The sequence below is a fragment of the Saccostrea echinata genome, unplaced genomic scaffold (assembly GCF_033153115.1).
Source record: "Saccostrea echinata isolate AGI-Se365-2 ecotype Australia unplaced genomic scaffold, CSIRO_AGI_Sech_v1 ptg000064l, whole genome shotgun sequence".
Lineage (NCBI taxonomy): Eukaryota > Metazoa > Mollusca > Bivalvia > Ostreida > Ostreidae > Saccostrea > Saccostrea echinata.
The window spans coordinates 3,133,740-3,150,282 of NW_026889813.1; the positions used below are offsets into that span (position 1 = coordinate 3,133,740).

The 16,543-nt window shown below is 31.5% G+C and overlaps 1 protein-coding gene across 1 annotated transcript; it reads left to right on the forward strand.

Annotated features, from left to right (window-relative positions):
- Window positions 1-394: 394 nt before the first annotated feature.
- Window positions 395-3,127, forward strand: LOC133175868 (baculoviral IAP repeat-containing protein 7-like). The gene is made up of 4 exons (XM_061311010.1): window positions 395-533; window positions 1,232-1,367; window positions 1,868-2,002; window positions 2,494-3,127. The coding sequence occupies exons 1-4, from the start codon at window positions 408-410 to the stop codon at window positions 2,703-2,705; spliced, it is 609 nt and encodes a 202-aa protein (XP_061166994.1). The 5' UTR covers window positions 395-407; the 3' UTR covers window positions 2,706-3,127.
- Window positions 3,128-16,543: the final 13,416 nt, after the last annotated feature.

Consider the following 16,543-nt stretch of genomic DNA (forward strand, 5'->3'; position numbering starts at 1 on the left):
AAGCTTCCTGTCAATTTTCAATCTAGTACTAATCTGTTCATATAAGGTACAGGGTATGTGGCCCCTTTTGTAAAATTATTAAGTGCTTTGCTTGACCAGAATTGACATAGATGATATCTAAGCAATAGCTCGAAAAAAATTAAATGTCATTTGTTAATTCAAATTCAAATTTTAAAAGGCTATATAAATTCGTTAAAGATTATTTACAACAATAACCAAATTTCTCGCTTTTAAATACCAAATACATTTAAATATCTCGAGAAAATAAGGTGTTATGAGAATTGTTTGATCTTCTGTGCCTATCTGATGCAATATATCATTGAATTTGTTGTAAATTGATGAGCTACTACTGAAAGGAGGTTGTATGCTGTCAAATCACATTTTATAGGCATATATCAAGTTCTTTGATGGACTTCCAAATGGCAACCCATCATATTGCGGAGAAAAATGGGGATGATGCATATGCTGACCCATCTCGTCATGGAAGTGACGAGGAAAGTTTGTCTAAGCGATCAGTAACAGAATTGACCGAGGTATTTGATTTTAAATGTTTCCTTCATGAATGTTAACTTCATAATTTACTTAGTATACATACATACATAGTTATTACATACATACGTACATACATACATACTTACGCACATACATACATACAAAACCAGTTTTGGGGAAAACATTCAGTAACAATATATGAGAGATTCTTTTATCTTATGTGTGAATTCTTTTAAAGGTTTATACTTGTTTCATTTTCCGATCGGCTAAATAAAGTTGCATAACATGACGTATTGTGTATCGAAATCAAGGCAGAATGCCTTTTGAAAATAGCATCTTTAATTTTCTTTTTTCAAAGATAATAATTAAATAATTGTAAATTCAATTTCGATTTACGATTTTAAAAATACTGAGTGCAAAACGTATTTATTTGTCAAAATGACATCACAGGGCAATTTGAGCGATTTGAAGAGTAATTTTTCATAGACAACTAAAACAATATTTTATAAGTAACGATTTTTGACAAACTTGCAGATTTAATGGTTTCCTCAAATATTCTACAAAAACTAGATATTAAAAAATTAGTTTTTTTCCTCTTGCACACCTGTTTTGAATGAACGATTGACGAAAAAAGGCAAAGAAATAATAAAGCTCTAAACTACGTTAATAATTCATCCCTTGAAATCAGTGAGAATATTTGTAGTTATAATTATTGATTTTTCTGTTCACTCTGTATCAGGAAAATGCAGTCACCCATGAGACTTCCAATACCGTAGAAAATATTCTGTGGACTGAAGCAGCGCAAACAGTTCTTGCCATGGAATATCTACCTGTGGTTGTGCAAAACGCCATCAATTCTATTTTTCGTGATCATGGTTAGTTAACTTACTTTTTCTTAAAGTAAAGTCGTGTGTATAATTATGACACTAAAATTAACATTTCACAAACCAAAGTCTTGTGAGTGTTTTTTAATGAGTTGTTAGTATAAGAAATGTCTTCTTTATTGTCGTGTGCAACTATTATGAGGTCAATATGTACTGAATCAGATGTTAAGTTCTATATGAACGACAGTGCCTTTGAAATAAGACATAATATCGCTTCATAGTACAAATATAACCTCATACAAAATCAAACAAACCGAGCAGACAAGAGACTATTTATATGTTTTCACATTTAGAATTCTTTTGATGAATAACTTGTATTCCTGGGTTGCCAAATAAGCAATTTTCAACTTCAAAGATCACGACACAGTTCCTTTGTATCATATGACTTATGACTTGACTATTAGATTATATGTTGAATTTTGGTTCTGGAAGGATAAGTAAGTGCCAGTATCAATGGATTTATTTACTATGTGCTTCTTACTTAAAACTAGGTGCAAATTCCGAGTTTTCTGCGCAAGATATCTTAGAAGAAATTGAGAAATTTAAAAGACGGGAAAATGTTACAGATACAAGTCTGAAAGTGCCTTCTTTTCCCGAGAATAAAAGAAACGAGGCCACACCGAAAGGTATTCTTTTTACTTGAATGTTCTAATAAGGATGATTTTATTGGATGAACATTAGACAACACTCTATATAATCTCCCAGGTTATATTTTTCGAAGTAATTTCTTTTTTAAGAAATCGTTCGAAGCCGTGAACAAGACCAAGAGGACGCAACAAATGTCTGAATACATGTATCTATTAAATAAAATGCTTTCATACTGCCTTCAAAAGTGTATGGTTGCATATTTCTTTACTCTATATGCAAGATCATTTTCTAAATGCAATTTAAGTTATTTCAATATAACAGTTTTAAAGAGGGCTGTTGATAATCTAAATTTATTTGAAAATGAGGAATTATGTTAAATGTCACTTTTTGCACATATGGAATCTTTAACTTTTACAAAAAACTAAAAAGGGGATTAGGTCATTTTAGAGGTCGTTGGTTATCTTTCTATATAAATATGCTTCAATTTAATTCTCCTTTTTTCATCATAACATTACTTTTTTAATTAAAGAACCCGAAGAGTTACTAAAGCAGAATGATGAGATGAGGAAGATGCTACTATGTAAAAGTTGTGGAACATTGGATGGACACAATGTTATTGTCAACTGTGGACACCTCATATGCAACGAATGTGAATCACACATAAATGTATGTTCCTTTTGTGAGCAAGAAATAAAAAAAGTGATTCAGATTCACTTTACAGAAAATTCTTCGTTCGAGTAGATTTGAATTCGAATGAAGACACTACTTGAGTTGAAATGAGAAGTATCAGCTCTGAAACCAGTTCTCTGATGTCTATGAATCGGCAAAGCAAATTCGGGAGGGATTATTGAGTTGAAATTTGGAAGAACTAATGCAATATTAAGATTCTCTTCTTTGAGTTTTAAATGCCTCGTTCTTTTAAAAATTATTTTCAATCTCACCTAAAACTTTCGAATAACATTTTCGTACATCCTATACCGGGTTATAAATTAAGTTAAATGACAGATTAAGAGAGCTGGGTGGTCATGCATGGTCATTTTTTACTATTTAAACATCCTGAAAAAGGCGAGCTCTGTATGAAAATATAGGAAATTGCATCAAATATTATAGCTACAAATTGTAGTTTTCTTCTTTTCTATATATTATGACTACAAAAATCATATTTCATATTTTGAGGTGGATCTTTTGGGTAATTTCGTTGACCACCCAGCCTCCTTAAGAAGAGTACGAAATCTTTTTAATGATATTTTTTAAAGTCTAATGCTGTTATTGTTCTAAATTCCTTTAAGGTACTGTTCACTTGGAAAAATATTTTTTGCAAAACTGAATATTTAAAAATATATGCTTAACAAAAATGGATATTGAAAAATATATGTAGCCTAGCAAATTGTGGTATGAAACAATATGCTTAGCAAAAATGAATAATGAAAAATGGGATATGTAAACTGGGATATTGGCGGTTTGTTGCATGGCGGGAGAACACGTCGAAGAATAAAGATGACGTTGTAAGCCCTTATAAATGACGTTGCAAGTTCCTAGCAATGGCGTTCTACTTTATGTTGTTGAAAAAAACGCAATACAGTTAGCAAAACAAGGAAGACATTGCAAGATAAACAAAAGATGTCAGTTACTTACGTCGAATCTTACTGTTAAGTAAGTCTGTAAGGAAATTTAAAATTAAAGGTGCAACTAGGTTCAGGATAATGACAATTACATAAAAGTATTGCTACATATATTTTATATTTTAAGAAATTAAACCTTTTCGGAACAATTTTAAGTCTTTACACTACGACTGCCTTAATTTTTATTCTAGGTGTGAGGTGGAAAATTTAAATTCTTAGTAATTCAAATATGTTTTAAGTGGTGTTTGGGGGGGGGATTCTTGACCATTTTTAAAATAACGCAAATAGGTAAATATGTGTCCTTAAAAGAGCACTGTCCTAAACCTAGTTGCTGATATATCAGAAAGACATATGACAATTATGAACAAAGATATATCTATAAGGTTGCTAAGAAGCAAAGCAAGATAAAATAGTGACTAAGATAGAGATGGAGATGACACTTATCTAGAGATTGATAGAGTCTGCAGTCATATGAGTCATATGAGTGATATATGACAACTGCATATTTAAAGATTTAAAACAAAACTGGAGGTACAACTAGGTTCAGGATAACCAAAACTATGTATGTTTCCAAATAAGCGTAAATGGTTTTTTTGTACGTTTGTGTTATGCAATCATCAACAAAATTCTTGGTATAAAAGAGGAAAACGTAACTTTGGTGTTTTTTTTAAATCTTCCAAAAATGGCAAATTATTTTTTTAAAAGCCCTTTTAAAATTTCGAAAACACGCTTAAATTACAAATAGTTAAAAAAGAGTTGTCGTATATCTAGTTGTTTAAACGTTGAAGAGACATTTAGTTCATGTATGTTTCATCATTCATCTAAATTATATATATTTATTGTTTTTATTAGTTTTATCACATGATTTTATTTGTGCAAAATATAGAGATGTATATTCATAATATATAGGCAACTGTAACTTTATTGTAAATATATATCATTCTTACATTGAAAGGTACCCATTAGCTTTCCTTTACAGCTCAAAGATGTATAACATTTTAGTACATTGTGAATTTCTTGAAGAATGTAAAGGGAATATAAAATTTCATTTTTGTGGGTTTTCCTTACCGATTTTTAATACAATGTAAATCTTCGCAATTTACTTTCTTTCATATGAATATTTTTCGTTTCGAATTATTGTTTTCACAAAAACAATTTAAAACTACATGTATGAAAGAAAGATAAATAACTGCGAATTATCAGAGAATTCAGATCGACTTTGTATGTACACTTCATTATAATATTAATACTGAAATGTTAATATCAGCAATATAAGGAATATATAATCACCAACAGCATGTTTAGCTTTCATTGCACTTATAAGTGAATAATAAACACATTTATTATAACGTTTGAGCTCGTTTCCTTCTCTTTTTTTTCTTTTCTTATTTCTTCTTGAACACAGGCTTTATATGCCATTTTAGTCAGGAGAAACAATTCATTATCCCTTTCGAATTTTTTTTTTTAAAATTAGAAACTAATACATTGTAGGCAGTATTCGGAGAGCCCCAGGAGGAAAAATTGAGGTCGAGGACAGTTTAGATTTATTGTTTTGAAGAGGATTGGAAATAAGGCAATTGCAAGAATCTACCAAGCACTTAGTGTCGTACAAACACTTTTGAAAAATACTAAATTCGAACAAAAAAAATCAAGCTTTGAGAACAAGTCAACTTAGGAATAAAATAGACGCAAAATTTCATTGTGTATAACCTAAAACCATGTAGGCGTCGACAAAGCTACATTACACCTGATTTTCAAAGAAAATAGAAATTCTTAATTGTAAACAATACAGCAATTTAATACAAGTGTATCCATACCCCGTTAAAATTATAAGCTACATTGGTTCACTTATGGAGCCAATGAGAGTTATGTGGTTAACTGGAATATCTACTACCAGTCAAGGTCAGATTAATTGTAGCCTTCCCAGTGAAGGACAAATTGATTTTTTTTTTCCAAACTATACTCGAAAGTTTGTGCATTTGTACAGCCAACTGTATTTTTGCTAAGCATATGTTTCAATATTTATCAATATAAGTTCAATAACTCTGTATTAAAAATCATACACCTTCCGGTACAAAAATTAAAAAAAATCCGGGATCCAAGCTGAAATAGACCTGTAGTACACGCCTATCCCCTCCCAGAATAATGGGTTTCCAAAGTGGTTTTTTTATGCTCGCCATTTATTTTTTCAACTGAATTTTTTCCCGGCTGTCCCCTTTTTTGTTGAAAAAATGCACTCTTTGTCAGTTAAAAGAACATTCTTGTTCACTGAAAAAGTGCACGTCAGCATGTGTATACAGTATGTTGACAATAGCCGAATCTGAATGCATTATAAGATACATCCAAGCAAAATGTATAGTAGACCATTGCGAGCTCATTATGACAAGACCTAAAACCAGAGAGTAAACAAATGAATGTTATCTGCATGCGTAAGGGAAAAAGAAAGGTCAGTTTACCTTGTGGCAACTAAAAATAATTAAAAGGTTAGTAGTATGTGGAACGAGTACACTGAAAGTTTATCTTCAAATCAATCAAACCAAATATGATGGTTAAGTTGGCATCAGCACAATATAAGTACATTGTATATATAATATTGAGAAGAGAACAGAGATGTTTAGGATTACATTGCAATTCATTTTCAATACAGCCCGTGTATGTCCGCGTGTCTATGCTATTTAAATATCTACATGTACTCTTATTTTAATCTCTATATAGCTTGGCCCTATCTACCGATCATTAGTCATACGTGATAACGAATAGGGACGCTGAATTACAACAGGTTAGCGTGGCTTAAACATTGGTACCTTGATAAAATTTAATAGGAGGCATTCCTTTAAGATATATACAGTGTATATTTGGGAGAGGCATTGAAGCTGGAATTATTTACATTCCCTCTTGATATAATGTAAGGGAATTAATATGCTAAAATTGATGTCATCGTTCTGTTCAATGTAAATTAGATGAAAGAATCACTAATATAAATCTAGTTTTATATACAAGCAAAAAACTCTCAAAGGGGTACGATAAAAGCTTACTTGTCATCTCTCTTAGCCTGTTGATCCGGCTTAATATCTGCAATTAAGTTACATATATCCACTGTTGATAACTTGCTACATTCATTTTTCTATAGAAAATGATTTAGACAGTCTTGAGTCGAACATTACGCATGAGGACCACATTCATTTGTGCACCTTGTGGTATGGGGTGTTGTACGAAAGAGCTTGCAATATATTCTACTGCTTTTTTGCTTGGATCATCTCGGTATATTACCTCGTAATGCATTTTAAAAATAAATAAGCTCTCAATATCTACATTTGATATTGAGTTGGACACTCATAAAATTAGGTACTAGTTAACTGTATGCGCATGCTAACGTGCACTTGTTCATTGAAAATGCATGGGTTTTTCATGGGTACGCAGCATTGTTTTTCAAAGTGAGGGTTATGGGTTGGGGGAGGTAGCATGGAAAAGAGCCAGGAACCATGGAACTGAGGGGCAACTGTTTCATCAAAATTATACTGGAACGTGCTTCATTTTTATGTCGATCAAGAATTACATGCTTAAAAAAAACGTACATGCCAGAAGGTAGGAAAGAGTACTACCCCCCTTGCCCCTAACTCCTTATTGTAATTTCTGTATAGACTTTAAAGTGCCCCTGAATTAGCCAGTTTCACAAAAAACGTGGGCAAGTTGAAAATTTCATTGATCCTTCGAATTTTAAGCAGTTTAATAATACCGGGTAAAGAGAAATATTTTTCTTGATTTTGTTTTGCTAAAATATATGCAGTGCAAAAATACCTACAGATTAGTAGAAAATGTTACATATTAAATGTGATTTGTGTGCATTGTAACTCATCGAAAAGAGCAAGCATTTCTTGGACAAAAATGAGAGAAGACCAAGAGGCCATTATATTGCAGCAATGGTTCTGTAGTATGTTTCCTGACTCTGACGAGTTGAATTGATAGTTTTGGGTTATGATCCTTTTGTGGAGAATATATTTATTTATTTATTTATTACTTAGTGTAACTGAGATTTTGTACAACATGTAGGTACTTTTGTGAATTGTCAGTTTGATTTAATTATTAATTTTTTTTCTAGAATTAGAAATAGGGTTTAAATTGTGTTTCACGAAATGTTTGATATATTGATATTTCCAGCGGATCCAGTTGGTGTGAGGACGAACATCCCCCCTCAGTTTTAAATATTACTTAGATTTGTGTAAGAAGTAGCTTATGACCTCCCCCCTCCTCGAAACTTAACAAGGTCCCCCTTAGTTGAAAGAAGGATCACAAATATGAATGTATGAAGAAAACGGTCTGTTTAACTTTAAATCATGTTTGCTCCGAGTTCTACATGTAAATACGTACTGTAAATCACCTCTTATTCGCGAGACCTTTATTTTCGCTTAATTATGCGATACAGAAAATTTCATTGTCGCATATAATAGTAGTAGTCCTTATGATTATATACAGCAGTAACGACAATTCGTGAAACTTTGTCTTGCTAATAAGGAGAAATTGACTATCTCGCGAAAATAAGGTGTCGTGAATATTTAGTGATCTACAGTATATCAGAAGCTATAAATCAATCCAGAATTACTTGGACTTACTGAATATTTTCTAAGTTTTAGATATTAAAAGTGAGCATCAAAATCTAGGACGACGAAGAAAATTTATACAATGGAGAAGGAAATGGGAAATGAAAAGCAAATGCCTTGTGCAAGGTATGGACAAACAATTTATCACTAAATATTCTGTATAGAAAGTGTACAAAATATTCTGTATCAGAAGCTTAAAATGCCTACTGATTCTTTCACTTTTCCTCACCTGAGCCTGATGTCGCATTCTGGGGTAAAGAGGAATTGATCAAATTAAGGACTCTGTCCCTTCAAAAGGGAGATATCTAAGAATAGGCAAAAATAGGGTGTAAGAAAATAAGTAAATAAGTGTTTTTAGCTTAATATTTTTCCAGAAACATTCATGCATTATATGCACTATTCAAGATATGGTAATCTTTACTTGTTACATTTGTTTTGTTTTAACATATAATTGGAAAGGGCAATTCAAATGTATTAAAATATTTTGACTATGGTTTTCCTCTTATGACAATGGCCTCACAGTTAATAAGTTCAGATTTTAAGAAACTTGTTTTGAATTCATCAAATAACTTACAGAGATATACAGTAAATATCTTGGACTTGATCTTCCATATGACCTTGAACTAATTTCTCCTCATTCAGTATTCAGCTTAATGATAATTTTAAATACTTCAAAAGTTAAAGAAATTTAATTAGTACATGTGAACATGTATATTATTACAACATCATATTTTGATATTTGACCACCCACATGACCTTGACCTAAATTTTCTGTCATCTTGCTATTTGTTAATTTTGTTCATAGTTTTATAAATAATTTGGTGAATGATTACTTCATACAATTCCATCACAGTCAGATAGATATCATTCACAATAGAATTTTATAAAACTGACTGAAAGAAGGTGATTTCTTCCCTTCTTGCAATACTACTGTATCATTGGGCAGGATACTCATGCCTTTAGACATATTTTTGTTCTAAGTATTTTTAATTTGTTTTAGTAGTAGAACAGTTTCAATATTGTTGAGACTTTGAAGAAACTTCTTGTTGGCAAATATGTTAGTCAATTGTTCTACTTGCACAACTGCATTTACTACTCATATGTCCTAAATGATATACATGTGAATTGGAGATTTTTAAAAAATGTCCCATTAGATTTACAGTAGATCAGCTTCCATTATGTATCATTCTAGATTAGTCAGACAGCTGAATATAAAGAGAAAAATCTGTGGAGGTCAATGTATATTGGACTTTCCTGATGGATATCCTACTGGAGTTTCTGTGACAGATGGTAAGGGGTATAGATTAATCTTTTGTAAAATTTTTAAAATATTTTAAAACTATACTGTAAAATAATTTACTAAGGCAAAATCTTGAACATGGATCTACCTTTAATTTTTTAAGGTAGTCAAATCATATTTAAGTTGTAGTGGCATGAATGTTTAAATAGAGGATATTCAATGTTTTTAGTTGGAAATGGAATTTATTTCACAAGTGGGGGAGGATATTTTGATATTTTCTGGCGTGTGAAGCATGAGTGAAAATATGAAAAAATCCTGTCACACTCATGAAATAAATTCCATATTAAGGATAAATAACACAAACAAACTTTTTTTTCAGAAATCAGCAATATTTCTCATAGATTTATATTCAAATAGGTAACCTGAATGATATTTTCTGGGTAAAGTGGGAGAATTTTGTAAGATTTTGTCACAATGTCAAAAATATGTGCAAAATTTTGTATAGAATTAGATAGAAAACGATACAAAGTTGCTTATCTAAGCACCAAAGAAAACATACGATTTCTTTACATTTTAGGGATTGATTATTTATGTCAGTTCCATTCAAAATCAGTCAAAAAATATATATCAGTCCATGCATCGAATTTTTGTTTGTGGTATGTACCCTTAATTAAGCTACAAAACATTGAATTTTCTGTTTATTACATTTTCTTTGATTTCCCTTTGCCCGTACTATCATTTCGTAGCTCAGTGTTATAGGCTCTGATGTCATGGTTGGAAGTTGTGTGCAGTCATAGCTAAGCAATATGAGATTGAATATTGTACAAATTGATAAAACAACTGTTTTGAAAAAATTTATAAGTTTAAGTCTTTGCCAAGGTGGTTTATTTGCCCTCACTATCTTAACAAGATGTATTTTCTTTAAACATTTAACACTCTTCGAGAATGGAATGAAAATCTTTATATTTTCACTGAAAAATATCACTTTCACTCAGTGGATAAATACAGTATTTCACCGTTGAAAATGAAAAAATAATTTTTAAATAAAAAATGTTTAAAACGATTCTAAAGAATCCCTGACAAAAAACACTACAGTGAATTATAGTTAACTATAGTTTACTTAAGTTAACTATAGCAAATAAAAGTTTCAAAGTTATTAATTAAGTATATCAAAGTTTCAAAGTTTTTACTACAGTATAGTAAATATAAGTATTATAGTAAATCAAAGTTTCAAAGTTTACACTTAAGTTTAACAAGAACTAGGCACGCTAACTCTGGATTCCCGCCTACATTTTACATCCATTTAATTCAATATCAATGGCAATTTGGCCAAAAAATCTTTTTTGAATGCAAAGAAGTGTTCAATGGTAAATGATTACTAATTTTAATACCAGTACTAAATAGTTAATTACTCTTAATTCGAGCTCTTTTTTAAAAGGGGGGTAGACGATGTTTTTCAGTGAAATCAGGCTTCAAAGCATCAGTATATTTTAAAATATTCTTGGATATGGATAAATGCTTTTCAAATCTTTTCTTATGTATTACGCATATAAAATTAAGCATATGTAATTGATAAAATACAACGTTTAAGTTGTAATCCCCTTCAAAATTGGTGAAAAAATCATCATTTTTGTCGTTTTTTGTCTGTAAACATATGTCCCCCCCCCCCCCCGTGAATCACAAAAAGCTTTGGTATGAATATGTGAAATAATAATCCATATTACGTGTAAAAAGGAATTTTTGTTTTACGGGGGGGGGGGGAGATGTTTTAAAAAATATTTTCCGTTTTCCGTTGATTTCTATAGTGAAAAACACAAGTTTTACCAAAATTGTACAGTTATCTCTCTTTGTTTTCCTAAATAAGTAATGTTTTATGAAATTTCATATGAATATCTATAAAAATATGAAAATTCATTCAAATATGTTAACTTTTGAAAATTGACTTGGAGGTAGGCGGGAGAACAATACTATCGTTCACAGTTCTTTATTTAAGTTTTAAATAATTTATTGCTTATTTTGGCGTTGTTTTTGGGGGGAGGGGGGTTGTTGTATATCGTAATTTAAATTTACAAATTAGTTAATTCAAATGCAATATTTACATTTATAAATTAAGAAAATACATGTTTACAGCATTAAATTTAAAAACATTTGAATAAATGTTGCTTATCTATCGGTCTATCTGCGCGAGAGACAACGCCATATAAAAATTCATTTCTTGTACTTTGACTTTTTAGAGGATGGGTCGAGTTAATAAAACGTTCTCTGAAGCTTTTATGATTTTTTGACCATGAAATATAATAAATTTGGAATCCAAAATATAATCCCACGGGTGTATAGTTATTCAAAATTTTCAAACTACTTTGCTACGTAAAGGAAGGCCTGAGTTCGCATTTGTGATACACCGTGTATGAGGATTCATTGTGACGTCATTAAAAATTTAGCATGCGACAAAATTCAATTCAAGCACATGATGATGCGTAAGTAACAAGTTGCATTCATTTATTTTATCAGTAATTTATAAAACCATGTAAAATCACAACATTTGATAACAATAATGCCGAGTAATTAGAAGCAAATCATGTGTCATAAATGACGTCATAAGCCTTGACTTGACGCAGTACAAGTGATCCAGAGGAAGGGATCCATTAGTTTAATGATTACAAAAATGCTTAAATAAACATAAAATCATCGTCATGTTTAAGTCTAATCAATAATATTAAAAGGAAGTAATCTATTTAAAACAGTTATGAAAATTTTCTATTTATCTAGGTGCTATGGAGCTGCACAGCGACAGAGAATGTAAAGAATATAACTAACACGATAAGCGTATTCCTAGTTTACCTCAAAAGTGCAAGGGTGAAAGGGCATGGACTAAGACTGTTTTAGCTAAAATATGTAATATCAATTGCTTTTATCATGTATATTTTAAAAAGTGCTGGGAGTTGATTCTGGTCGGCATAACATTATCTTTATTCATAAAAGAATCTAAGCGAATTAGGAATTTTAAGCTGTTGTACTCATTTTCGACAAAATTATGAGTATTTCCGAAACAGCTCAAATGAAATATGAAAATAACGAACAGCATTCAATCTCGAAAGTCCAATGAAACGATACAAATTTGGAGCAGAGCAAACACGGACCTCAAAATTTAGAGGTGGGATCAGGTGCCATGGAGGAGTGAGCATCCCCTGCCGACCGGTCAGTTCAAACTAGCTCCCAGCACTTTTCGGGTAGCAAATGTAAATCTTTTTCAATTTGCGTCAATTTTTTTTTCTCCAGCGTTATATTCTACATTCAGCTTAACAATTCTATTTTTATACCAGTCACGTGACACACAGATGATACATGCGATGTAACTGGTACTGAGTATTGCACACACCTATCCATTATGGATATCTAAATTGTCTTTCCTACATGTATACAATTACTTTGTTACAAAGAATTTTTTGAAATACATGTAATTCGTATTAAGACGGTAATAAGATCGCATTTTCCATTTCCTTCTTTAACATAGCTGAGTAGTAAATCAAACTTTCAAAGTTTTCACTACGGTAGATCAGATTTTCATTTCATTTTCATTTTCTTAATCAAGGTTTCAAAGTTTTCAGTACAGTTAATCAAAGTTTTAAAGTTTTTTTCTTTAGTTAATCAAAGATTTCACTATAGTAAATGAAAGTTTCAAAAGTTTTACTATAGTAAATCAAAGTTCCAAAGTCTTCACTATAGTAAATCAAAGTTCCAACGTTTTCACTGTAAATCAAAATTTCAAAGTGTTTACTTTGATACAATTGTTAACTATAGTTTACTATAGTATTTTTTGTTAGGGATTTGCCTTTCAAAATTTGAGGGTTTTTTTAAGTTTGTTGTTTGAAAGTGTAACATTATTGTTGTAAGAAAAGATTACCTGAGCCATCAACTCAAATGATTTTTTTTCTGAACAATTAGTTTGTCAATTCATTAACTGTATATCTGCTTCGACTTCCTTCCACCACCCCCTTTTTTCATCAGAATAAATTTAAATCATTTCCAAACAGAATTTAGTGTTATCTTGAAGACATAGAACTCAAGTATTACACACCAAAAGCTAAAAGGCCAGACATGATAAAATACCCACTATAATATAGTTTGCCATGTCCTCTGTACCAAATGTAAATATACAATGGGGATTCACAGTTTTTAAAAAAAGAGCATCAACTGAAGGTGAAATATCAAATCTTTGCCATTACTATGGATTAAGTTCAGTATTGTGATGGATTTTTCTACCACAGGGCATTAGCTAGTTGTACTTTCAATTCTGAACATACTGAAAGACCATTAACTTTCACTTGCAAATGTCTAGTATTTTAAAGTTTTACAGTTAAAATCAGACCATGACAAAATTGCAGTCTTCCACATATTTTCTTTAAACAGTGGTTCTTGTATGTTCCATCTCCATTTCTCTCAAACCCTTGGCCTATCATACTATTGAAATTCATTTTTTTTTTGAGAGGTGTGATTGCACTCATTTGATATTGCTCTTAGTGAGAAGTAAGATTACAGATCATATGATATCAGTTATCCCAATACAGTGTATTTATAACATATTTGCAACATGGTAAACCAATAGGCAGGGTTTGTGAGGAGTCCAGCACTTGACTAGTGAAGATGCTATCCATGAACAAGGCCTAACAGCCTACCAGCTCAGGCACAGAAGTTTGAATTATTTAAAGAAAATATTTTTAGAAAAATATCAAGAACAAAATAGAGAGTTTTTTTTATATGGTTTTCAGACATTTCCAAAAAATCTACATTGATCTAGTAATAGCCCTTGTAGCTAGGTTTGACCAGTAAATAATATATATGAACAAGCCTCAACTGTTGTTGAGCTTCAAATTCAACCTTTCTTTCAGGAAGAGGTTAGCAGGGGTCTGAAGTTAGACCATTTTATGTCTCTTAAAGTAAGAGTATATCCATTCTGCTTTTTGGACTTTGGTACCCATATTTCTTTTATCAGATTGGAACCATGCAGTTCTACAATTGCTGAAGTTCATCGAGCTGACTGGTGATATAAGTATTAATCCTCTGCCAGAAGACGAAGCTTCTTATCTTGACTTTCATGAAGTATTTAATAACATGTATGTTTTCATTGGTTCAATGAAAATAGTAGTTGATCAATCATTCTACATGAAAGAATATCTGAAACAATCTCTATCAGTGTTATCTACATTAGATTATGTTGGTAAAGCTTCATATTGTGAATAAAAAAAACTTCGATCTAGGAGTATTTGCAAAGATGTAGTGAAATATTCACATCAAAGCATAAGGGTGGATCCACAAACAAGACAACCATTAGAGTTTCCATCATTTTGGAGGGAAAAGTACAGAAAATATGCAGCAGGATTGCCATTCATAATGGAAAAGATAACAAGGCCACAAATGTGTAGTTTGGATTTCCTTTACAGGATTCAATCTTGTGATATAGATGATCAAAACCATACAAATAATTTGGCTTATATAAGACTTTGTATAGAGTGCAGCAAGAGAGGGGCCGTGGAAAGAAGGTATAAATGCTTCTCATCTATACTCTTTGAAAGAGGAGTAAAGGAACTCCAAGTAAGATTCGAAAATGAGGCTCTGTTGGGTGACGAGGTGACAGTTTATGTCTGGGAAGCAACAGGAAGAACTGATCAATTATGCTTCGAAATTGTGAAGGGTTTGGATGTGTGCATTCAAGCAACCATGACATTTTATGAAACAACAATAAACCATTCAAAGAGTGGAGTGAAGGAATGTAGGTTGTGATGAAAATAAATCATATTTATCATTTTGCAACACTTTTTTTATAAGTAATAATGATAATAATTTCAAAGAGTTTGATTTTCAATGTTTTTGATTTATTTTCCTTTTAGCTTACCTGAGCCAAAAATGCAAGTGAGCTTTACTGGCATAAGGTTGTACAGCATCTGTCTGTCTGTCTGTAAATATTTCACATTTTCAACTTCTTCAGGATCACTGAACCAATATCAATGAAAAGCCACACCATTCTTCAAGGGTAAATAATTAAGAAAATATATATGTTGGAGACATTTAAATATCTTGAAAACTACTAGTATTTGGCTAGAAAAGAAAGACAAACTGGAAAGCTTTCTCATGTAGTGCGCATTCATTTTTGTTTTTCGAATCATGGACCCTGGTGCTTGGATTGCTCTATAGTAAGAGGGGGGGGGGTCAAAATTTTATATCGAACTTAAATATATAGAAAAAATCTTAACAATAAGAACATGAGCAAGGCAAAATTATTTTTACTGCTGTAAAAGCATCCCCAGGTAGTGTAGATTTCAATTTATTGTGGCCCCAAAGGCTAGCAAAGGGCTTCAAATAAGGGGCATTTTTTTGTTATTGCAATATATACGATAGATCTTTTGAAGTTTTTGAGAACTGCAATATATATGAAAGATCTTTTGAAGTTTTCGAGAACTGTCACATTCATATACATATAGTATATACGTATCTCAATATAGTTTATAATCAGGTTTGTTCAAAGTATGACCTATGACATAAAGGAGGGTTAATAATGGTCATATGTTGGGAAAAATCTTCTCAAGGACAGAACTAGATTTATGCTGGTACAATTAGACATATTAATGTACAGACATTGCAATATAGTGTAGATTCAAGTTTGTTCAAATCATAGTCCCTATAGGGCTTTAGTGGAATCCTAATTCAGGGTCAAATTTTAATGATTAGAAAATCTCAAGAACCGCTTGAAAACAATCGGTTTTACCGATATGCAAGCATTCCTATGAAATATAGAATCTGGATTGATCAATTCATGGCCCTGTGCCTAGAGTGAGATTGCAATAGGGCTTAAAATTTATATGGGGGGGGGGGGGAGTCTAGAATGAGCTCAAGAACAGCAATTTCACGATCCTTTTGATATGCAGGAATCTTTATGATGGATAGCAATCGGGTTCACCATTCCAATTCTGTAATTCTTTAAATGTATACATGCAAACCTTAATTTGTAGATTGTAAATCATCTTTTCATAATTTGTTTTATATTAGTGAAAATTCATAATTTCTTTGAAGACATTCTTTTTTGCTCCTGGTTATAAAGGAAAGAAGCTAAATGTATAGCTA